At 32.6% G+C, this 26622-nt stretch overlaps 1 protein-coding gene across 1 annotated transcript; it reads left to right on the forward strand.

Moving 5' to 3' along the window:
* Positions 1-256: 256 nt before the first annotated feature.
* Positions 257-25213, forward strand: LOC134282373 (uncharacterized). The gene is made up of 9 exons (XM_062764772.1): positions 257-295; positions 1744-2208; positions 2509-2760; positions 3466-3951; positions 7795-8067; positions 10077-10304; positions 10453-10616; positions 22763-23975; positions 25157-25213. Exons 2-9 carry the CDS (start codon positions 1992-1994, stop codon positions 25165-25167), a joined length of 2844 nt encoding a protein of 947 aa, XP_062620756.1. The 5' UTR covers positions 257-295; positions 1744-1991; the 3' UTR covers positions 25168-25213.
* Positions 25214-26622: the final 1409 nt, after the last annotated feature.

Raw genomic sequence — 26622 nt, forward strand, 5'->3', positions numbered from 1 at the left:
AAAAAATTGAAATTACCAATTAAACCGTCAAATGTTAAAGTCAGTGCTTCTCGCAAAAATCAATTTTATGTCCACTTTTTTCGTAAGGCGGTGAAACTGCTATATAATCTCTTTTTATTGGGTGGGGGGAGGGAGAGAAAGTGAGAGTGAGAGTTTTTATATATACAAACGATATTATCGGGTATAAGGTGATCTTTTTAAAAGGTTAAAATTTTAATTTCAATATATCTTTAATTATTTTGATCCTGTTTTCTTGTTGTAGGCGGTCACGGAGTGTGGAGGACAAAGATATCAGGTGAGTATTCAAGTAAACAAAGGGAAAAAAAATCAATGAATGTATGTGTTTGTAACAGCAATGTACTTCATTTTTTAATTTTAGATGTAAATTACTTTTAGAAATATGATTAATTTATTTTTGTCAAAGAAGGGAGAGAGAAAGAGAGAGAGAAGGGTTTTTTTTTCCTGTAACATAGGTATTTATATGTGTTATTTTTTTTCTAAATATAAATTTTAAATCACTTCCTTTCCGCTTGCAAGATCTGTAGAATTTCTCGCATTTAGTTTCTTTCCTCTGCATTTAAAAGAAATGCGCAGAACAGGAAACCCTCTCTATCCTCTCCCAAAAACAAGGATTTTAGATTGTGGTGCAAAGGGGGTTTTTTTGTTTTGCAATTGTTTTGATTGTCAAATTCTGTTTTTGTAGGGCTTTTCCTCCTATAAATGTAGCTATACAGACTTGAAGTGGCCATAGTGTGATTTTATGCATGAGTGCTGGGGGTCACTGACCTGACCCCCCTTTTAAAAAATATACTGGATCCACCCCTGTTCTCATATAGTCTTATCACAAATACCAAATATTGATCAGAAGAATTTCGCTTTTAAATCATTAAAAAATAATTTATAAAAATATAGGGCATATACTGGTATAAAAAATCCCAATTAAAAATATTGATTACACACTTTCCCCACGATATCAGTTTTTTTAACTCAAAACGAAGAAATAACCTTGCTTGGAAACCCCCCTCCCACCTTTTCACTCTCTGAATAGCAGGACAAGGCGTGTATTTGAAGAAAAAAAAATTAAGAGAAAACATTTTTGCAACCCATATCCTCTTCATCCCATGAAATAGGTTCATCAGATATATGAAAGTTGATCAATAGTACGTGTGTGTAGAGGGGAGGCTCGTCAAAAAATAAACGACTATGATTACATTTGCTGAAGATTAATGTGGACCCAATTACGGAAAAAAAAGCCTGCATCTGTTATAATAGGACAAAGTGTTACATACTCTCTATATTTGAGTGCTAACAACACAGGAGTTCGCGTACCTATCAATTTCAGTAAATAAAAAAAATACGTAATACATATATCTATGACAATAACATTGTGTTATTCCTTTTCATTTTTAAAAGGCAAAGATGTATTTATTTATTATTTTTATCGGTCAGATCGCGAACCTTGCTATTTTTCTTTCTACAGAACCTTGCTTTTTTTCTTTCTACAGATCATATAAAAGTCTTAATAAATTTTGATTTATTTATAATAGCGCGTAGTACATTTTACGTAGTAATCAAGGAAAAATCATTATTAAAGATTATTCATATTGTACTGTAATATACCGCAACACAAGATAAATTAGACAAAACACATTTTCATATAAAGACTTTACATACGCGAGGATTAATTTGATAAAAACTATTGATATTAATTAATATTAATCAATGATCGATTACATTATCCAGATCAGTTCTCCATACTGAAAAATGACGAGGTGTCCGTGTTATACTGTTTTCTGTGTTCTGACTCCGGTCCTCCTGACTTCACTGACACACAGTGGCTGGACTTGCTTAATGTGATACGATTGAAAGTGTACTATAAAAGGAATCCTGTAACACGTGCGGAAGCACAACAGACTCTGGACAGACTGAAGTCACGTGATTACCTTTGGGAAGATCAGGACAAGATAACGGAAGACACAAAGGATGAGACAATGTATAGGATAGTATCAGAAGACCAAGATATACCATTCTATTACAGTAGTTATGATACAGCCAGTGTGTACCTGAGATCACAGAGATACAACAGTAAACCTGGAGAGAAGTGTGTCAGTAGTTGTGATATCTTACTGATACTCCATTTACAGATGAACGTACTGACTCACGTCATCATGGAGGACACGAGTATATATAATGAGATACACCAGATATGTAAGTAAATGTAAAGAAATGCTAGTTGTTTTACGATATGATGTTTTAATTAAATGAATGAATTTATTGAATTCATATAAATTAGACAGAGTCATTATAAATGTAAATTTAATATTTTGCTATGTTGGATATTAATGTCAGGTACATGCATAAAGAGAGGATATTTGTTTATAACTGAAAATCAAATACTAGTAATCAAGTGGTTCTTTATTCGTTTTTGTTTCAAATTATATTTCTATGAACAATTATTATAAAAGTACTTTTTCAATATTAATATACATTATTCATTTTCTTTGACAGTAAATATCCCAGACAATATACTGAACGAGGATGAGGATAAAAGAAAACAATTTCTAACGGATCTAAGAAGAGAAGGGGAGACTGTACATTACAGAGGAAGATCACATGACAGTGTAGATCACGTGACATGGCTCTGGAGATACTGGGTATACAATAGACCTGACATCGTGAGATCCTGTATAGGATTATATCCACACAATGATATTTATATCATCGACAACAAACCTTACAGAAAACCAAGTAAAAAGAAAGGTTCAATGATGTTTATTTTGATTTACAAACATGTAAACAGTAGGCTAAACCCATTACAATTTTACACAATTTAATCTTTTAGACACCCCCATTCATCCGATTGCATTTAAGTACAAGACACCAGGCAAACAACGGACATCCCGATCATTGCATAATCTCCCGCTTTTCAAGAGAGGGCAGGGGGTAACCTGACAGTCCCAATCGAGTGAAAATTTATTGTTCAAAATTGGGACGGGTAAAATAAAAATATACTAGAACAGAAAAAAAGTATGTAGGAAATACAATAATTAAGACATTAAAAAGTATGCATAGACAATATGAGAAATTATCTCAATAAAAAAATTAAAAAAACATACCATTTCCGTTGTTTCAGTCTTTTCTAACAGAACTACAGATCGCTCAATTGAAAATAAAAGCGTGTTGTTTTGTTGCTACGCGTTTCTTGTACTCAAAATGCGATGTTTATAAGTATTCCGTTTGGATATACCTTTTCAACGATTTATAAAGCAAGTTTTAGTATCATAAGGCAATATATATCATAGGCTTCACCACATAATTATTTTCATAAAATACTAAATGCTGCATAAATAATTTTTTATTATGAGGTTGATATTAGAGAAAAAATAAACAAGAAAACCCTAAAACAAAGACAAGTACATGTATATCTTGTACAGTGTATGATGATTACTTTTCTTTGTGTTTTAGGTGTACAGCTTAACAATCAACCGGGTGTCAGGTGTCTACTGTATTCTCTACTGTTAACTGAGAAATATCAGCTGAATCTCAATGAACAATCCCACAGGATCATAAGGGACAAAATCAGAGACAGATATTTTACTGATGTTACGGATGACGACTTGGTAGATTTTCCTGAAGGATTCACAGAAACACGTGACGGTGTGATAACGTTTATATCAGACGACATCCGACATGACATCATGTACGCCTTTGTTACGGAGTGTCTGTTGGAGGACAGTGATCTGGAGTTTTTCCTGACCACGGCGTCACGTGACGTGATCTCAGAATACTGCCGGTCCTGGTGGTATAAGAGGAGTGAGGGAGAGAGATGTCTGTATGTACCGATGGAGCCGGAGGAGATACACGACCTCTTTATAGACAATCTACAGCTGGACATCATCACACACTGTACCGTGTCTGACAAGTTGATTCATGACAGGATCAGTAAACGTTGTGAGTATTTATATGTATTAATATGTATTAGCATTTCCTAGATAGATATCTCTTTTTCTTAATCATGTTTAATTTTGTTCTGAATTTGGATAATATCTTTTTATTTAAAAGTACACAAAAGGTTTGCATGCCTTTAGCCATTACCCTATTTTGTTAACTTCCTAAGGAGATTATGCTTTTAAGTTGAATATCATATAAAAGCACCGATTAAAGAAGAGTTCTCTTTACAATCTTTATAAATTGTGAATATTTTTCATAGATTTTTATACAGAAAGGCTAAGTAGTGTCAAATCGTAATTTTCAAAATCCTCCTCTAGTTCTAAGTAGATTTTTCTTTCGTTTTTGTCAAATTCATTTCGACGAATAAATAATGACCCCATTTTTTTCATTAAAGCAAAGCCGCTTAATCTGAACTTGATAAGAATAATAAGCCTGTAAAGTAACGAACCTGCGCGCAGTAATGTATATTATGAATATTTCCACTGCACATTTAATTATGTGGGGAGGCCAGAGAGATTAATTTTCAATTTAAACAATTTTGTAAAGTCTTACTTTCATTCCATGGAGTAATCCTTTCTTTCAACTGTAAGGTTCGTTTGGAAGTCAATATTTTATATATGAGCTGTGGCACGCATAGTCTCAGAATTTCTCCAAACTCTCTATGATAAAAGTCTTTGATACCTTAAACTGAAATCAGGCAAAAAGTGGTTGCTATGTTTTATAGTTACCATGGCAACATGTGTTAAAGTACTAAAAAAGGCATTTTTTAACATGATTAGAGCCCCATAGTTAACATTTGCGGCAAAGCAAACAATTGGCAATGACTGTTTCTAAAAGTTGAAGGTCAGATTCTCAAATGCATGATAAACATGTTTGGTAAATCAACTATTACATGCGTTACTATGGTAACAAAGTATTCAAAAGTAAAGAAAGAAATATTCATTGAACTTTATAAAGTCATACACGAGGAAAGAAAAAGCAATTATATGATGAAATGTGACCAAATAATAGAAAAAAGATCCTTGAAACATATACCAAGAACAAAATATGATATTTCATTTTGGTTGACAATGCTTGCCAAGGTTTTTATACCACAGAGAGCCTTCAAAGTATACCCCTGTAAATTTCAATCTGATCCTATCTTTTAAAAAGCATATTTCCTCATAACTCATGATAATTTTTTGAAGATGTTGGTGTGCTCCTAGTTTTCCCATCTGAAAAATACAGTTTTTATTCTTTAAATAGAGCGTTGCTATGGAAATAAGCAGAATATATATGCTTAAAAACTTGAAAAATGTTTTCTATCTTTGGATACGTACCCTTAAATTTATATTCCCAAAACTTTTATGATTGATATTTATTAACAGCTAACCTGCCTTTTAATTTTGACTATCATCCAATCTCTAAATTGATGCAAGAAGTTTGCACACAGGGTTTAATATTAATATAAAGTTTACAAAATTAAACATTTTCCCTTCTTGGTAACCATAGCAACAGTGTTGTTTTCTTCATCAAATTTTATCAATGTATGATATTCAGCTTCAGTTCTAACAGATTAATACGATTCAAGCTAAGTCCTTTAATTTTTTTCTTGGTTATATGGCAATTTAATTCTTAATGCAGCAAAAAATAATTCACTTTTAAGCACTGGTACCTTGTTTCCATGGTAACACTGCAAAGAAGCAATTATACCCAATTTTTCTCATTGTTGTAAGGTCCTAAGGATGCATATTTGTCAGTCTTGAGTTTTTATGTTTTTCCTCAAGACAGAAACATTCACCCAAACTTAGTTACTGGTTTTGCATGGTTACACTGTGTTACCATAACAACCATAGAAGTTATTTATAGAATAATATTGATTATATTTATATACTCAAGGTCAAACATTTGCATTGTTTTTCTTAAGTCGTTGATTAAGTTTGAGCATGTAACACCTACCATTAGTGAATACGGAAAGTTTTTCAGCATATTTCAACATTTTAAATGTATTCCAAATGTATCACTGGTTACCACTTACTTAGAGATATATTCTAAACAGTTTCTTTTCAGTATAAGTGACATCAAGGTGTCATGTTTTTATGAGAATGACTTGTTTGCTTTTTCTAGGTTTTATTAAGCCACAGTCAAGATTTGAAGTGGCTGAAAATCTCGATTTTTCATACTTTTCCGGCGGTTGCCACAGCAACCGACACCCATAGCAAGGAAATTTTATTTGATATTTGTTTCTGGTGTCAAGTACTAAGCATGGGTGAAGTTTAATCAAAATAGGTGACCATGCAGGGCAACGAAGTTTAAGTGTTTTCAGAGAATGGCTAATAAATAAACTTGCATTAGCTCTAGATCGGTAAAGTTGTCAGTAACATATATCTTACCAAATGTACAAATCTCCTCGTTGTTAAAATCCATCTTATAAAAACACAGATACTAGTGAACAAGATAACATCTCCCCCTTCGAATATACACCTTTGGGTTGAAGATATTTTTACGTTTTTATTCATAAATAATTCTTCTAATACACATATACAATATATTTACACATTTAAAATGTATTCCATATAAATTGATTAAATAAGAAAAGCGCAGAATTAACGACTTATTTAAAACAATCATAAAACCGCGGGCATTATTTTTTGTGTGCACGGGGATGATCCTATTCCCACCCCATCCATTCTCACCAATCCTCAATTATCATAAATCACTGAGTTGGGTTTTAAAGATACTAAAATATTCAGTCACTTTTTGCACCTTAACTATTTTAGCTTACCCGAGCCAAAGTCTTGTGAGCTTTCTTCGATCACATTTTTTTCCAGCGCCCATGCGTCTCTCAGGCTCTCCATTCACGTCCTAAATACATGAGCAGTGAGTTAAATTGTGTGTTTTCTTTTTTTAATTTGGGTATACCTTGTATTGCGGGGTTTAAAACACACGAGTCAGTTCAAACTTAAATCAGGGAACAGGGGATGGGAATGATCAATTTAGTCACACTGGCAACAAATTACATTAAACCAATTTTTTCACGTGCGAGAAATTTTCGCGAGGTTCGTGAGAGTCTTGTCATCGCGAATATTTCTCGCCGCGAACTTGTCCTAAACGCCTTTGTTTCTATTAACAATATAACCAAAAAGGCTTGGTCGTGAAATTTTATCATCGCAAACAACTTTACAACCGGTAAATCGCGAAATAAAGGCGTCGCAAATAAACGTCGGTATACAGTAATCCATGCTCAGGTCTATTTTCAGTTTTTTTTTTTTTTTTTTTTTTTTTTTTTTAGAAATTGTTATCGGTGGAAAAAATATCTGCCACTATAATAAGTCAATATCATTTTATTAATATTGATGTGAAATCATCTTCAGAGTATTTGGTTTATTTTTCAAATCCGAATGTTAAGTTTTTTATATTTATGGCTTAATAAAGGTATGGGATCGTTTTTTTTATAGAAAAATGGAGGTGCAATGTTTAAAATACCATTTTTCTGAGATAGGATAAATTTGACTCAATGATCATCGTAAATCATTGACATATTTTGATTATTTTTTTATAAATACTGTAAAATCATATATTTTCGTTGGGTCAAATTTTCGTGGTTTGAGGAAAAAATGTTGGGTCGTGGGGATTAGATTTCGTGGATGAAGAACTTTTTAGTAGTTGTGCACATGAAAATTTACATTTCGTGGTGATTATAAATTCGTGGGTCTCTTCATACCACGAAAACAACGAAAATTAACCCCCCACGACAATTAGTGATTTCACAGAATGTAAAACTTTTTTTGTCCTTTTTTTAGTACTTTACCGATATGGTCTTAAGTAGTGCTAACATTTGTCTTTTTTTATTCTTATCATAAGTGAACATACCTGAAGAAGTGTTAAAATGGGATTTAGAAGAAAGAAAACGGTTTGTTGACAAAATGAATAAAGATACTGTCCATATGTATCGTGCCAGATGTCTCTTAGTGGGATGTACAGGGGCAGGGAAGACAACTGTACTACGTAATCTGAAGAGAAAGAAAGGAGGGGAGGCAACCGATCAACCAACAGAGTCAACTATAGGATTGGACGTTCACCAGGATCTGTTTCTTATTGGAGAATCTGAGGATGACAGTGGCAGCACTCTAATTGGTTTGTGGTTTAAGTTCATAGACATGTTATACGTTTGTAAACAAAAAGATTTTAGGGAGAGAAAGACAAAGAAAAAGAGGAGACATGTTCATCAATAAAAGGCAAAATCGGTAATGTTTCGCGAAAGCAATACAATCATGTTTGTCGAAAACATTCCTTGGAATTTTTTATTTGCTTACAATATCAGTATATAAGATTCGCAGTGTCTCTCCAGGGTCAGTAAATTAATGTAGACATGTTAAAAGCTCCAATTTTTTTCTTTTTTTGGGTGGGGGGGGGGAAGAAACATGGAGTATAAGTCGGGCAATATACCATCACAAACGACTGATTTGATAATACAGTTTGTAAAAATTATGCATTTTGATATTTTGTTAAAGTGTGTTAAAATGGGAACAAAACTTACACATTATGATTGAAATTCAAAGTGTGTTGTTTTGGAACAAATACTCAATGCACTTTGAAATAAAGTAATTCTAGTAATTCCCCTGTTAAGTTGGTATTTTTGGATTAAAGTGGGAAAGGTCGGAGGGGGGTGTCACACTAAATTGTGAAAAAAAATAAATTATCTCGTTTTATTTCTATCCCTGGTCATGAAGCAAAGGAACATATGTATAGTGAAAATAAGCAGGTATGCTTCCTCAAGAATCGTGGGTTTCATGTCCACAGGGACATGGGTTCTTGTATGAAATGTGAGGCTTTATACATGTGATTATATATCGTGAAAGTAGAGTGTACATTATTTCTAGAAAATTATCCTGTCTGCTCCTTGGTATTGGACATGTCTACAAAGTGCATAAATTTAATGAACAAGCTTAAAGAATACTATTTTGAAAAAAAAATGTTAAAACTCCAAAAACGAAAAAGAATTTCAAACGTTCCCTTTTCAGGAAATTTATGTTTCTTTTTGATTTCAATAACTTCAAACTAATACATAAAACATGGGTAAAAATAGCTGTAGAACTGTAGCTCCCTGCATCAGAAAAATTTTAACACATAAAGCAGAGAGATCTTTGCATTGTAGAAATCTTAGATTAACGCCTTTACCTTTTTTCTCTCACCGTGGGTATTATTTTCAAACATCTTATGTTTTCCCTACATTAGAAATGATTTCCGAAGATTTACCAGATTTTTTTTTTCTTTTTACACCCATTGTTTTGCCTGCATATGTTTTGAAAGATGCTCTTACGCACGATCTTCAACATGGGCGTCAGAATTGAAATTTATAACCTCTATATTCCAAAACCATAAAAAGCTTTTTTTGAATAATTGAAAGGTAAATTAAGTATCAAGAGTATTTTAGAAATTCATGCATAATTATTGTATATCATTCTTCAGGCAGGAAATCATTTAAAATACAAAAAAAAAAATTCTCGGAATAAGCGACACAAAATGTTTTGGAACTATGTATTGGTGACAATTTGAAAAAAAAAGTAGATTATTTTTGGATTTTGTGGTTAGCAGTTGTGAACATTATTTGATTTTTATCCAACCAAGCCGGAAACAAATTCATAGAACAAGCAATTCTGATATTTTCGACCTACATCAATTTTGTATTAGGTGATATAATTATAAAAAAGCAACGAAGAAACATAAATAACATCATTAATATCATTGTCATCAATATTTATGTCAAAAGGTCATGGCCCTATTATAATTCATCATAAAACTGGTTCGTTCTTTATAGATTTTAATGATGGATATAAAGAAAATACATCGAAAGTAGAAAAACACACAATACTCATAATTAAATAATATAGCAAAATCCAATACGTCTATGGTAGGTCACTGGTCAGTCATACGTATAGGAATGCTTAAAATAGAAATTCACCTGTACAAAACAAATGACTTGCACATAGCTCTCATATACATGTTCCTGAAAAACCGATAATCACGCCATTCAGAATGCAGTACGAGATATTGAGCAAAAAATAATTATGATAGATTGATAGTTCTAATAAATTTGCGACATTTGTGTACATCAAAGTGTTGGGTTTTTTTTTTCTCTCTAGACTACGAAAGTCACACAGCTCCACTTGCAGAAAACTACGAAAAACGCCTACTAAGTGTGATGGACTTTGCAGGACAGGCAGCTTATTACGCTTGTCACCAAGTCTACTTATCACGCAGAGCAATTTATCTGTTAGTCGTAGACAAGACCCAAGACTTAAACACAAAACTAAAACAAGATGACAGAAATTGTGTTCAGGGCACTCTGTTTGAGGAATGGACTGCACTAGGTGATCAATGTTGTGGATTTTAGCATTTTTATATAAATTTGATTGCATTTAAATCTCAAAAATAATCAGTCACAATATCTGATTACAGTTTCAGTAGTATTTTTATGCTAATAAAATTTAAAAAAAATGAAATCGTTATATGTTTTAGAATATTTCACCTTCTGGCTGCAGACTATTAGAACATATGGCAAGGAAGACGGTTACAAAGGTTATAAAAGAATACCTCAAATTACAGGAAGCAGTGAACACGGGAAAACATTGACACCTATCATAGTACTAGAAACGCACAGAGATTCTTACAAAGATTCAAAGGTATGCTTATATATCAGATAAACGTTAATTATCGTATCAGGGACATAAACTGAAAGAAACTGAATGTAAATAATGATGAAAAGATCACGCTCTTGAGTGTGCTGGGTATAACAGGGGTTTAGTGATATTAGAAACGCAAAATAATTTTCAAAACGGCCGAAAGTCTTAAAAATAAATAATAATTATGATGTAAAATATTGAATTGAATTTTTTTAATTAAATCGCCATTCTATATTTCTCTGAAATTTAATTACCAGAAAGATTTTGTTCTCCAAGCATGTTTTGAACAAAACATTGTAATATATTAGGAATCCTCGAACATATAAATAAAGAAATCTTTCGCAAAATAAGTTCAGGGGTTTCCAAAAGGAAATCTCATTGGGCTAATTGTACAGTTAAATAATTAATAACATGTGATTAATATTTGTATGCTATGTCTTAGATCAGTTCGCACAATTATTATTTTGTGTGCATTCTGCATGTATACAACATACAAATTTTATCTTGTGGTAGGCCCTATTATTTTTTTTTTCTTTCTTTATTATTTTTATTCATTCAAGGTAATTAATTTTTAACACGTTTTCTCTCCCAACCTTTTTATGAATGAATTCGCATAATGTTTCATAATGGATATCATTACAAACCATGATATTAAAACTACGGAACTTATTATTAGCTCACCTGGGTCGAAGGCTCAAGTGAGCTTTACTGATCAAAATTTGTCCGTTGTATGTTGTCGTCGTTGTCGTCGTCGATAATTTTTTTTTTTTATTTTCGACTTCTTCTCAAGAACCACTGAGCCAATTTCAACCAAATTTCACAAAAAGTATCCTTAAGTAAAGGGAATCCAAGTTTGTTCAAATGAAGGACCACACCGTTATTCAAGAGGAGATTATTCAGAAATAGTGAAAATTTGATGGTATGTTTTAAAAGTCTTCTTCTCAAGAACCGCTGTGCCAGGAAAGCGGAAACTTATAGGAAAGCATCCTCAGGTAGTGTAGATTCAACTTTATTCAAAACATTACCCCCTAGGTTAAGGCGAGGGCACAATGGGCGATCATTTTTTATATATAAATATATAGGAAAATTATTTTAAAATCTTTTTCTCAAGAACCACTGTTTCAGGAAGATGAAACTCATAAGGAAGCATCCTTAGGTACATGTAGAGTATATTCAAATTTGTTCAAATCATGACCTCAGGGGGTAGGGCAAGGCCACAATGGCCGTTCAAAGTTGAACATAGAAATAAATAGGACAATTATTTAAAAATCTACTTCTCAAGAATAGCAAAGGCATGAATGATCATATTTCATGGAAGCATCCTCAGGTAGTGGACATTAAATTTTGTTCAAATCATGACCCCTGGGGGTAGGGCAGGGCCATAACATGAAATCCAATTTTTATCTAGAAACATATTGAAAAAATCTTTAATAATCTTCTTTTCAATGATCAGTCCTATTCATATGGAAACATTCTCAGATAGTAAAGATTTAATTTTTTAAGTCATGACCCATGAGGGTAGAGCGGGGCTACGATGTAAGTTCAAATGTAAAGGGCAATAAAGGCACAGGTAGTCTTAGAAATGTGCAGGCATCCTTAGTTAGTGTAGATTCAAGTTTGTTCAGATCAACACGTCCCCTTTTGATGATTGGTTTGGACCACTATTAGTTTTAAACTTTTCAATAATCAACTGATTTCTGCTTTTTTTCCTAGCCACATTGCTCAGCTGAGCGACGTGGCCCATGGTACTCTTGTTTTTATTTAATTTGACTAATGTAAGTTTGGAGGCTTGTTAAAAAACTCATAAACATGTAAGAAAATAACATTTTAAACCTGACTATTTTGAAAATTGCCTTTAGCATATATTGATAAGACAACGTTTACATTGAGGCACCTGTCGATCAACACGTCTTCTTTCGACAATCATACACTGTATCATATTTAAGGGGCCCATTTTGAAAAAACTAAAATTGGTAACGGAGAAATTTATAGGATTTTGGAAAACATGCATATAAAACATACTATGAAAACATCTTTGTCATATTCAGCTACAGGTCCGATTATTGACCATAACGATTCTTCACCATTAACGTAATTCATAAATCACAAGAGTAATTATGCAAATATCCATAATGAACCTTTCTGTAGAACTAACAAATTAACATAGCATAGGTATAAATTCCAGCCATGCAATTTAACAGCTATTGCTTTTTATTCTTAATTTTAAAGGTTAATATTTTCATATTTTTTTTTTCATAAATAAAGCGTCTTTTTTAGTTGTAATTTCAAAATTATTTCTAACTCTCCTTTTGGTAGATTCTAGCTATGAATGAATTGAAAGTGATTAATGTCATTATGACGTGAGTAAACTCTCTCCGTTCGGCGAGGAAAATACCAGATATTGTGGTTATTAAATAATTTGAAAAATATTGAATATATCAAAATGTATTTTTAGCCCAAAATCAAATTTATAAAGAAATTGGTTTCTCTGACTTTTGGGGTGAATTGAATCACTCTACTATCTCTTTCCGTCTATCTTCGTTCCTCGTATGTCGTTTGTCGTCAATCGGTTGTAAACTTTTGAACATTTTCAGCTTCTTCTCTAGAACCGCAGAGCAGGTGTAAGGGTGGGCCTCTATTCTTTACTCCTATTCTTTACTCCTGGTTATTAAACAAACTAACTACGTATTTAGTAGCAACGAGTGCCAATATTCACCAATAAAAGTTCAATAAACCCTTTATCATAAGCTAAAACACTTCCTAAACATTTCCATTATTTATAATTATTATTCCAACTAAAAAATTCTAATAAATAATTTTTTTAGTATCGGTATTCAAATTAACACCTGTCCTGTAAGTGTTCGAAATTTTTAATAAACAACTTCATTTTTGTGTTAAAAAAAAACACATTTCACCTAGATGCCACTTCCTTTTTTTTCAATTTAGCTCCGAGAATTTGACCACTCGACTGTTTCTGTTTAAAACGGGGCGTCTTATATTGAACGCTCGAATTCGGAATGTTTCGGGCATACTCGTATACGTAATACATACTCAGCTTTCAATAAAACGTCAAGATATAGAACGCTAAAATTCTCTTGATTTTGGTAGTATTTTATTAGAGAGCATTTATTAGCTACATATATGTAATATGTATATATATTTATGGTGAAGAAAAGTGCATCCAGCAAAATTGTTAATATCAGGGCACCTGGGTCAGGGTTATTAGGAGAGGGTTAGATAGTCTAAAAATAACTTCTTGCTTTGAAATCTATGGTATTAATTGACCATTTATAATGAAATAAAATATATGTGAAAATTTCCAAAATTTTGATATATGTAGCCTTAAGGTCAATATTTCCTGTGGTGTGGAGTGCACATTGGTTACATGTATAAAGACAAAGTATACATGTAAATGCACTTTCTCTTTGTTACTCTGATCTATCTCTTGGTATTAAGAAACCAGAGTAAGCATGTTAAGTGTATAATAATGATGGTATCTCCTTTAAAATTGTGAATTTCATGGGCTCTGGTTTAAAACAAATCCAAAGAGGTAAATTCACGTACTCCATTAAATGGCCCTGTCAACATACCAATTAACCTACCAAGTCCTTTAGTCCTAATTCGATCATCAACATAAAGTAAAGACTAGGTGCTTTCATTTCCTATAAAAACTTTTCCTATGAGAGTCCAAGTTTGGAAATTCAGGCGTTGTCGAACTGCAATGTTTCCTGATTTTTTAAGAAAATGGGTTAAATTAGCATCTTCAACTTTTGATAAAAATATGAGCCCACCCCACGATCCAAAATTCTTTCTTGGATTAGAATCTTCTGAAATAGTTCATTCATTATATAATTCAACATTTTAGATCAGAGATTGGGGGCTATGCAAAATATTTTAAAAAGAGCTTTAATTTTTGGTCATTTTAAACGAAAGAGCTTGGGTCAGAAAGTACACAAATTCGTCTGTTTTCAAAATAGGACAATTTTGCCTCTAGATATATCTACAGACTATATATTTTTTCAAACCAACTTTCTTTTTTCAATATGTCTTTCATATTTTCCGTAAGAAGTCTTCAAAATATCATATGTATATGGCCGAATTTCTTCAATTTACGGAACGTCATAATGACGTTGTGAATTTTAACACTTCTGAGTTCCTATAAATAAAGTGGTAAATATTTATTAATTGATAAGAATTTCACAAAAATGTATTTTACAAGATATTACAGATAGTACTTTGATATTTTCTAAATAAAAGGTAACTTAATTTGAAATTATAACGTCAGGTGTAAACAAGCATAGGTACACGTACAAGTGAAAATGACAGCGTGTCCGTTCAGCACCCGTGTGTTTTTCGCTGTACACGTAAATAATTAGATTCATTGTAACGTTTCATTATTGTCATTGATAATGTTTTAAAATAATAAATCCATTAATAAATTGCATAAACTTTATGCATTTGATATTTCAAACAACCTGTATATATAAAAGCAAGTCCATGAACGTATAGCAACCCGGGGGATGTTAAATGTTAAAATAAGAATACATATAGTACTGGTCACACAATTGATTGCACCTATGGGAAAAGGGCCCCTTTTTAATAATTTTTATGCATTTTGAGTTTTTCACGGATTTTGATAAAGTAAGGTTAAAAGTTGTCAAATATGATTTTTTTGTCCTCCTTCTAATCTAAGTATGTTTTTTCTTCATTTTAATCAAAGATACTTTAACAAGTTCATAATGACGTCATGTTTTTCAACAATGTCAAACGTTTTAAGAGTGAACGTAAAATGATTTTCTTTTGTAATTTTTACTACGGTAATTAATAGTTACATACATTTTTTTTGCTGGAATTCAGCATAAAAGGATATGTCTTTGGTTACCATATATGTGAACATTAATTTTAAAAAACTATATATCTGGAACAATAATATGTTACCTCAATGCTACTGCAAAGTAAAAATTTATCTGATCGTTCTTTTTCTTCTAAATTTCATATAAAGACAGAAAAATTGCGAAAAATAGTAACATGCTATAACGCTGTACCAAAGACAATGAATAAAAAGGAAATTCGATTAATTCACTACATCTATAAGATTATCTGTCTGCATGGGGTGAATATTGACACTTCTTTTTGGAAAATATAAAGGATACACGAAATATTTCACAGTCTATCAGTTAAAATATTTTAATATTTACAAATCAAAAAGGTGGAAATTTCATAAACAAATGAATGAGTTATAATCCGCATACAATTAAATAATAGATCTGTAGACCCAGAATTAATGTGTGCGTTGGTGAGAAAGGGGGGGGGGATGGTAATAATCTAAATGGCAGAAACTTACAATTCCTCTGTGCACGACTTAAAATAAATAAATACATTTTTTTACCTCCCAAGTTTTAGGTGCACAGGCGTAGAGAACACTGCGTATAATGTTTCTTTCCTCATATGTAAGACAGTACTGGTGTTTCATACACATTCTCCAACAAAGAACACCCTAAAGAGTGTACCACGTGATATTTTACGCACGGATTTGTGAAGATATTCTTTTCTCAAAGAAATCATCCTCATGTTTTAGCAAAATGTTACCACGATCATCAATTGGCTTTGCGAAGCTTTTTTTTTTTAGAAAAAATGATAAATGGATTTATTTTCAATAATCTAAACAGCGTGTCTTTTGACAATCACTAGACATGGTTGAAGTTTCATTTTTCCCTGTCATCTTTCTGCTTTTCAACATTTTCAACTATTTTCGACACTTGTGTATTTTTGAGCAATATCTATTCTTCGTTGAACGAATACTTCCGAGAGCAGCATATTAGCAAACTTCTAATGCAAAAACGCTGCTAAATCAGATGCAGATCCAGTGCAGGTGCCTCTGGTGTGTGCACCCCCCCCCCCCACACACACACAAACACCCTTTCGATTTTTTAAAACAATATTTACTAAATTAAAAACACATTATCAAAATCAGGTTTCCTTATTTTGTGTATGTGAGGGTGTGTGTGTTTGTGAATTTAACCCTATGGCAGGGTACCCCTAATCTTTTTTTTATCTTGAATTATTCCTTACATCTATTCTATCGAAATATCACAATTTTATTTAGGGACGGCCTGCCCTGCAAGAATTCTTGGACAAAATTATTTTCGAAATGTCACTTATTCGGTCTTTTTTTGTGAAAACACCCTATGATGAGCGATGTGGCGGAAACTACTTTTTTACCACTCTTTTTAAAACATATGTCATAATTATTCATACATCAAACACAGAACAGAAACATTTCCTCCTTTTTGAGATTTTTCTGATAGTAAATTGATAAATTTATTATTTATATATAAAGGCCGGCTACATATTACAGTATTCTTATATTACATCATCGTCTCAAGCCACGGTCCGGAGTCGATCCGCATATATAAAGCTCTCCCCAGATGGGAGAGGAGCGTACATTTTGGCCGTGGTTTGCGACGATGAAATTACACATAGGCGTTGTCACAGGGGAGGGGGATAGCGGGGCACTTGCCCCCCCCCCCACGCTTTCAGGTTGGGGGGGGGGGGGCAAGAGTATGTCTGTGCCCCCTCCCCCCCCCCCCACATTTTTATGAAGAACAAAATTACAGCTATTTTGGAATAATATTAAACATCATTTTATGGCATTTTTGTATGTTCAACAAACGAGTAAGAATATCTCTTTAAGTAAGAGTTGTATAATATAGTAATGTAATATAGGAATTAAATCGTCAAGACCTGCCCCCCTCTTTTTTCCCAACGTTATCTTTACTATAGGATGAAGGGATAATTGCCCCCCCCCCTTTTATTTGACCATAGTATAGTGATATCATCGAAGAATTGTGGGGATTTAAAAATTTAAAAAGCATAATCTAACGTTACATATTATTGAACTATCAGTGGACATCTCTCTCACTCCCGCGCGCCCTCTCTGGAACATGCTGACTACCTTTTAATATTCAGCCTAAATGAAAAATATCAATGTCTGTGCAAAATATACCCCAAAAAGATTGAGTAAACATATAGCCTTCATCTGACCTGTAGACATTTACAAGTTAATAGCTCGCGATCTACCCGATGCGCGATAATACTATTATGTAACACACAAAATGAAATTGAAGCCTATGTACTAACTTTAAATAGTAATAATGTTATTTATTTAAAATTTTCAAAAATTGATATTTTTTTTAACATCTAGCGTTATTGATCTACAATCAGCACGAGTACAAAATTTATATTGAAGTTCCCCAAAAATTTTGACGTCATTTTCTGTACATTGTGACGTCACGAGAAAATATTGACGACTTGTCAAATGTTGATAAAAAAAAACAAAGCAAATAGACCTTACGGTTATAACCTAGCCACTTTGGAGGGATTCTGTTAAGCAGTGGTCCACAATAGACATGCAGATGAGGAAAGCAAAGACTGACGCCAAAAAAAAAAAAATCTTCATTTTTTATGCTTTTAATTAGGGATGAGAACTAGGCTATATTAGAATCTGTTTAGCCTACCCTATTTACCCCGCATAAATAATGCATTTTTGCTAAAGATGGATTTATGGTTGTGTTTACATAATTTACAGTAGCCTTTCTTATGAAAAATTTAATCCTTGCCGCGCGAGCTTTTATTAACATGGAATTCTATAAAGGTAAATTTGCTTCCTGCATGCGCAGCTGAGCAAACGACATTCATAAATATTAAATTTACACATAGGGCGCATTCCTCTCGGAGAAAAAAACTTGTTGAAAAATACGCGTAAAATACCAGTGTTTGATTTTATACGTGAATTTTTTTCCGAGAGGAATGCGCCCCACTTGAAATTTTAAAGCGAATCTGTAAAATCGGTGAAAAATTCCGGAAAAGTCAAAACCCTTATAGGTTTTAGCCGTTACGATGAAGAAGCGAACATCCGGTTTGACTAAAACTTCCCACCCCTGCATTGACGAAGTCGAGTACATACGAAAACCACAAATAGTTTTCAGGGAAACGATGATTTATTTTTTAAGAAATTTACAGGCCGTATATTGTACTTTCTGACTTTTGCTCTTTTCAAGATTTGTGGAAAATGACGAAATTCATGATGTCATAATACATAGACAAGAGCAAAAATTGTGTCATTTTTACTTTATATGAAATCTCCAAGGATCCAAGTGAAATATAACATATTTTCAACTAAAACTGAGTAGTTCTGATTTTTCAGAAATTCACAGGGCCAAAAATGGACAAATGTGAACTTTGTTCTTTAATTGTTGGAAAACTGTCAAATGATACTCAGGTGACCTTTAATGTCCTAGCGCCTGTTATTATAATTTGTAGCATTTATGTGAATGACAATGTGAAGATGACGAATAGTGATCGATCTTTAAAATGACAAAACACACACGATCCTCTTGGAGTACCAGAGGTCAAGAGCAAACCTTTTTAATCTGTAAGCCCGCCTTGAGTCCTGCTTTTTGTTCGGGTGGGCGGATTTTTCTCTTATCAACTCAGCATTAAAACGACGACCTTATAGGTTTTATGGAAGGACTCCAGTATACAGTATAACAGGTGTTTTCTGCGGTTGGAAATTTTTGTGATTTTACCCCTGAAAGGTAGAAAATTATTTTTTCGCTTTCAATTTCTGCGGTTGCACTATACCGAAAAAAATAATTTCTGGGGTACATTATAGAATCATCAAACTCCAAGATTTATCATAATACTGACATTATTAGGTTTTGTAAAATCATCAAGGCAAAAGGTGCATTACAGAACATGTTTTACGCTATTAACCTTGATTTAAGTACTTGCTTTTTGTTACTCTTTGTAAAATTATGCCTTGTCCCAAATGAAAATAATTTAAGTAAAGATAATGATAATTAATGTCTCTAACTGGCAAGCTATAATCTAAAATTCCTCTGCACTTAGAACTAATTGCTATCAAAAAAGCCAAAACAAACATTTACATAATCAACAACCCCCAAAATCACATGTTTCACGTGCATTGAAGCGTAAGAATCATACTGTCATGACAGTCGTCTGATTCGATATGATATATTGTATACACAAACATTATTTTAATCACAGTCTTAAGACTATTCACGGGATTAAAAAGTGGCCAATAAGATCGAATGAAAAACTTTCTAAGTTCTATCGTAGTTTCAATGTCACCCGAATTTTCTCGCTGACGAAGACACGTCCATGCATGAGTCTACATACGCACCACTTATGATACAGTCCCTGAAACGTTCTACTTTCCCACCTGAACGGTGAACGAACAGTGAACGAACGGTGAGCGAACGCAGAGCGAACGATGGGTGAACGATGTGCGAACGCTGAACGCAACTTGGTGAACGATGTGTGAACGGAGAACGGTGGGTGAACGCAGAACGCGAACGGAGCGCGAACGCGAGCGCAAAGTGAACAGTGAACAAACGGTGAACGCAAGATGAACGATTTATTCGGAATGCCTCCGATCTTTTCCTTGCATTGAGATTATTCTATCATTCTATAATTCTAATTCCAAGTGCTTAAATATAAATAAACAAGAAATAAATAAATTAATTAATTAATTAAGAAATTAATAAATATTAAAAACATTTTTGTTCTGTACATATTTGTACTTATGTTTTCATCGATATTTTTGTAACACGATTTTATTGCCGTAAAACATGTGTATTTGTTTCCAAACGCGTGTAGATTAAATATGAAATTAATCTATTATATAGTGAATATGCTTATTCTTTTCACTAATAAAATAATGTGGACTTCTGAAGATAAAACTACTACTTATAGAATGAATTACCGGTGATTACATTGTACGCGGTTGAAAAAAAAAAACATACAGTACATGTACATGTTTTACATGTTTCAGATTCACAATTATCTGTTGACATTGACTGTTATCTTACTGCATAAATCTGTCGTTTTATTGAAATTCGAATGCAAAATATTCTATATTTGTGTGCCTTTTGTATGACGATTATTTTAACTAACTTCATGTATCTGTAGACATTTCCCGGCCGTGATTATACTCGGTCAAGATGTTGGAAAGAGGCATTCAAATTATTTGTAATAGATTAAATTAGTAATTTGCTGTCATAGTTTTTATTGAACAGAGAAATGTACGAGAGAGAGAGAGAGAGAGAGATAACCCCCTCGATTCTCAGATATCTGTAGTACATTTGTATCAAATAAAAATTCTTATTATTTTTCCTAAATATTCCAAACAGTAAAGCTAATCATTTTTTTACATTAACAAATCCAAATGACCGTAATCATTGGCTTTTATTTTCCATCATCAAGTTCATTCAGTTTACAGGAAGTCCGTGCTAGTAGCGTGCTTGTCCTGTCAATCAAAATAATTAAACACAGTGGAGGTGTGGAAATCGCGTTTCACCGGCCAAGAGTCACTTAGTATTCCAAGAAGTTTTAATATTTTTCCCTATCATTTTCTAGATCTGATTTTGGCATTCCTGCAGAAAAAAAAATAATTAGAAGATATACTTCGAAGAATTAAGTTTTAAATTGATTTGAAACATATTCCCTGCCAGTTTAAAATACTACTGTCGGCACAAGTTTATTCTAAAACACTTTTGTTTAATGACTGTTTGATGTTGGTTTTAAGACTGATTTTCTTGTGTTACAATAGTAATTAAATATTAATTAAAATATACTGAAAAAACTCAATAAGGATTTTATTTCGGGAGAAAAGGCACCTGGGGGGGGGGGGGGGGGGTCTTAATTATAGTGAATGGCAAACATATATTTAAAACATGAAAAGGTGAAGGAAGGACTTTTCCTTCTCTAATAATAGATTTTTTAAAACATTTTGGTCTTTTCTAAAATTTAAAACCACACCATCAATTTAATTAGCTCTAAAGATATTTAATTAATTGAATATTTGCAGTACTGTTCATAATTCTCAAACCTACATGTCGTTAAAATACGTGTTACTGTAGAAATAATTCTTTTTATGTATTTTTGTCCTGTAAAAGACTTAATTATTATACATCCATTAATAATTTGTCCTCTTTAAAATTACAACAAATTGATGCCGTGTGTGAAGCATTTGTACATTGCCCTTTTTTTAAATTTAATATTTTAGCATCGTTCTACACACATGTAGGTACTTAATAAATTATTTCCCAGGGAAATTTCATGAAATAAGTAACAGATAAGTTATAATAATAGAAATTTAAATATCATAGATAATTTTTGCAATGAAATAATTATTCTTCAAACACGATATCTAAGTTATTTAATTAAAAAACATGTAAATCCTTACCATCAAAAAGATAAGTCCGTTCACTTTGGAGTTCCGAATGACAATGAAGACTGAACGATAAGTGAACGGTAAACGCAAGGTGAACGCAAAGTAAACGGAACGAAGAGCGAACGGTGAACGTTTTGTGAAGGGTGAACGCGAACGCACGGTGGACGGTGAACGCAATACTGTGAACGAAGAGCAAACGGTGACCGCACGCTGAACGAACGGAGAACGAACGCTGAACGAACGGTGAACGAACGGTAAGCGAACGGAAAAAAGGGAAAGTAGAACGTTTCAGGGACTGTACTTGCATGTATAAAATACCTGAAGTCTATTGAAAATCTTTAGCGATTTTAATTTTTATCGGATTCGTTCCATCCGCAAAAATTGGACAACCGCATAAAATACGTGTTATACGGTATTACTAAAATGTCAGTTTATTCTTGTTTACTAGCAGAGTAATTATAAAGACAATAGAATTTTTTTTAAACGACTTTTTAATATACAAGTAACATTTTTTACCATAGGTCATATACACACATGTACTTACTACATAATGACGACATTTTTGCTGTTTGAGGTGTTGCCTTATATAGAGCAAACAATTCTGTCACACATGATCTTTTAAGACTATGTTTTTGACTTTGCATATGCTTTTACTTAGATTTGTATTGCGGTAATCTAGATACGAGATACGGGGGAATTTTGCGATTTTGTGTCACCCCTAGATAGTAGAAATTAACAGTTCTCCATCAGCAAGTAATGACGTCTCAATGCGGGTGATATTTCTCGAGAGAGACGCTTCACAACAAGCAAACCTATTGTTGATTTAAATTTGCCTAAATACTACTTATCTATAATCTATTGGCAAGGCTTATTGAGATATTTATTTCAGGCCTGTGATGAGGATACCTCCACATATGGAAGTTTTTTCATCAAACTACACAAACATATACCAGAGAATATTAAAAACCTTGTTTGTGAGCACTTTGAACTAGAACTTCCTCCACGAGAAAGATCCCACGATGAACTTAGAGAGCTTGAAAAACTTAGACGTTACATTGCAAAAACTTTAGAATCCCTTCCGCACTGGGGAGAAAGAGTACCAAAGCAGTGGTCTGATTTCGAACAAATTATTCGCGAAAGACAAGGATCGAAGATATCATCTAAAGATCAGCTTCAGAAATTCTCAGAACACTTAACGCAGGATGAATTTAGTGATATTCTGAAATTTTATCACGAAATTGGAATGATTCTGTATTTTCCGGATTTAGGTGATGACATTATTTTGGACATTCAGTGGTTTGTTGATGCATTCAAATACATTATAACTGATCGGAAGCATGTACCAATAAAAATGGCCACTCATGAAGATTGGGATCAATATTTTGATGTCGGTATGATAACTGAATCATTGATGCTCAAGATTTGGAAGGAGATTGGAAACAACTCCACTTATGCCAGATACCTGAATAGGATAACACCTTTTATGGAGAAGCTTGGAATCCTTGCACAAATAGGTAAAAAAGACACGAGAGAAAACCAATGCTACTATATCCCGAGCATGAACAAAAGGCAATTGATGAAAGGGGAACAATGGACAAGATGGAAGAAGACACCAATACTCTCATTTTACTTCAAGACATATTTACCCCACTTCTTTTTCTTTCGCCTTGTTGTTGCTTGCTTTGCCCTTTTTGATACCCAAGCAAAGGAGCTTTACAAAAATATAGCCTTATTCTGCGGAGCTGAAAAAGATGAGTATCACACCGTTGCCATTGCAGTCAACAAAACATCAATTCAATTGCAGGTGCTCACTCCTCCGGGAAATGGCATACCGCTACGAACGGAAAGAACACGTGCTATTCGTTTGAAAATTGAAAAGAAAATATCAGAACTAACAAAAACATTTCATGGAAATGTAGATTACGAGATAGGCTTCCCTTGTTCATGTAAACCTATTTTCATCACAAAAGAAGACGAAAGGCAATTTATTTCTGAAAAAGAACTTTTGAAAATTTCTGCAGATTTTCCACCATGCCCTAGGTGCAAAGTTCATTCCGACAAAAGAATAAACAAAAAACAACTTTTGGAGATTTGGGGGGAAGGTAAGTCGATTGATATAATTTCTCAGAATCAATTTACAACTTTCTTTGCTTATTAATTTGAGAAAAAAATGAATTATATACTTTTTAAATTAGATCTCTATCTAAATATGTACTACACTGCAGTATGAAATTTTATTTCGTATTATTTTTAGCAACAGTAGATAAAAGAGATAACTTTTATTGAACTCCCATTTTTTAATATCTTTAATTGTTTTTATGTTTTACTATAGAAACTTTTTGACAGAAATTTGTGTTGCCTTCTTTTTAATTGTATACCGCATTTTAACTTTACCGTAAAATTTTGGAAAATCCTTTTAACTATAACTGGTAAAGTTATTCAAACAATTTAAATATAAATCTATGAGAAATGTTCCTGATATCTTAAAAAAAACGTATCTGGTTGTTATTTTTTCTTATCTTTTACTAAAGATAGATTCTTGTGAGCTATGTGAACGTATATATACGTTATTCAGAGTCACATAACCCTTGGACTTAGATAACGTTGTTTTAGAGGGATGGTGTTTGAGGCACGTTTTAGACTAGATTGATCTCCTTAACAAGATTGATTGATTGTATATTGTTTAACGTCCCTCTCGAGAATTTTTCACTCATATGGAGACGCCACCATTTGCCGGTGGAGAGCTGAAAATTTTGTCCTTTACTCGGCACTCAGGGCCATTGATCAGGGAGGGATCTTTTTCGTGCCAGCACCTACTGCTACACGGGACCTCGGTTTATACGGTCTCATCCGAAGGACCGGTCTCCACGTCCCGCAGTGGGATTCGAACACGCGACGTAAGGATTGACTCCTTACTTCACGACTCTCCTTTAGAAGAAGATCTCCATATGAATATATACAAAAGTTCTAAATTTTAGAATTAAAATGTATGAAAGTTTTTATTTAATGATAATTGACAGATTAAGATATCATGTCTTAAAAATAAGTTATATCTGATGGTAAATTTGCAGGCCCCCATCCTCTTTAAGTTTTTGATTATTTTATCCAATGCTTGAACCATTCGTGCACGGTACATTATTGACACTTAGATATCTTTCCTTGTTTTTTATTTAATTTCAGCGCTTATTTGATTTGGTAAACATCAATTCCAGTGATCTAGCTAAATTTTAAAATTTTTGAAGAGTGTGTTCTTAATTCATATGTACACTATTTTTAATTTCAGCTGAGCTGTAGGACCATGCGATATTCTATTTTTAAGATTTATCTATAACACTCGGTAGTACAGCTTAAGACATGTGGACCGGACGTCTGAATACTGAGGTTCACAACGTTGATGAAATGTTGAATTGTTAACTGCGGATAGGAAAAACACGTTGTATATCTTTAATATTTAATATTTCAATTCAAGTGCTTACCTTGTATTACATGTAAGGTCGTAAGGCTATTGTCCAATTTCAATATAGCTATTAACATTCTATAAATCATAAATATTAAATATTTTAACATTTTAAAGGAATATATAGTGATTTTCGCGAGAACACTGGCTTTTATAGTCGAGGGACTGCGTTAAGTACGGGAGTACAACATTTCTGATCACTAAAAAAATACAATTAAAATTTGAACTAGCTAATTGTTTGAAACAAAATTTATATAAAAAAAGATTGGATTATATTTCATTTAGCAATACAATTGTCTAAAATCTAGCTCTTGTATTTCAATGTCTTGGACGTTTTTGACACACCGACAAGACATAAAAAAGCCCATAAGAAAATAATCTCACTATGGGGTTATAGGTCTTTATTTTTGGGATTTCCATTACGCTATACTGGATATAAATTAGTTTTTTTTCACACTATGCTTAATATATTTTAGTCATTTTTTTTTCAATAATCATGAGTCAAAAAAGATTTGCTATGGTTAATATGATTTTTTGTTTATCTAACAGAGAGTTTTTTTTTCATTAAAACAAACCCTTCATATGGTTTATAAATTAACAACTTCTAAAATATTTAAGCATATATATTAGTTATAATTTTTTTTTTAAATGCTCCAATACTCTTATTACTACTAACGTTTTTTCTATACTTAATTATTTACTTAAAAAGAAAAAGAACAAAAAATGTTTATCCATTCCAAGTTATACGAAATTACCTGTATTTGAATTACATGTAAGTAAAGTAAAAAATTATCACATTACTCTCAGTTTATACACAAGGGTGTGTATTGCATATTGTCATAAGCATGGAGATATATATTAAATATTACATATACATCCTATATCTTTTAATCCATTTATATATACATTTGTTATACTTCTGTAAATTAAGGAAATATTATGTCTTTTCTCAGCAAAAACTGTTGATTTACTATGTACAATTAGAAAGTACAATGATTTTATCCTTGCTTCTATTCCGCGAGATTTTTTGTTCATTAAATTTGTTAATTAAGAAAATGCCTTTTCACAGAAAAAAACTGTTGATTTTCTATGTACAATTAGATAGTACCATAATTTGATAATTACTTTTGTTCCGCGAGATTTTTTTGCTCATTTCAATTTTCTGTTTTTGAGTAATAAAGTATGTATCGATTTTCTAGAATTTGTTTGCCAACCAATTGATTTTAATTTATCTTATGTTTTTATTGAATATATTTTGCTAATTTAAAAATTATCCAATGCAGAGAACACAC

Source organism: Saccostrea cucullata, unplaced genomic scaffold, assembly GCF_032062105.1.
Source record: "Saccostrea cucullata isolate Sc308-1 unplaced genomic scaffold, CSIRO_AGI_Scuc_v1 ctg5415, whole genome shotgun sequence".
Taxonomy (NCBI): domain Eukaryota; kingdom Metazoa; phylum Mollusca; class Bivalvia; order Ostreida; family Ostreidae; genus Saccostrea; species Saccostrea cuccullata.

Bases quoted from the DNA above. Each gene is read 5' to 3' on its own strand.
- LOC134282373 (XM_062764772.1), top strand. From the start codon at position 1,992: ATGTATAGGATAGTATCAGAAGACCAAGATATACCATTCTATTACAGT. The intron at 3,952-7,794 runs GTGAGTATTTAT...TCTTATCATAAG, and splicing joins TGACAGGATCAGTAAACGTT to TGAACATACCTGAAGAAGTG. The intron at 8,068-10,076 runs GTTTGTGGTTTA...TTTTCTCTCTAG, and splicing joins CAGTGGCAGCACTCTAATTG to ACTACGAAAGTCACACAGCT.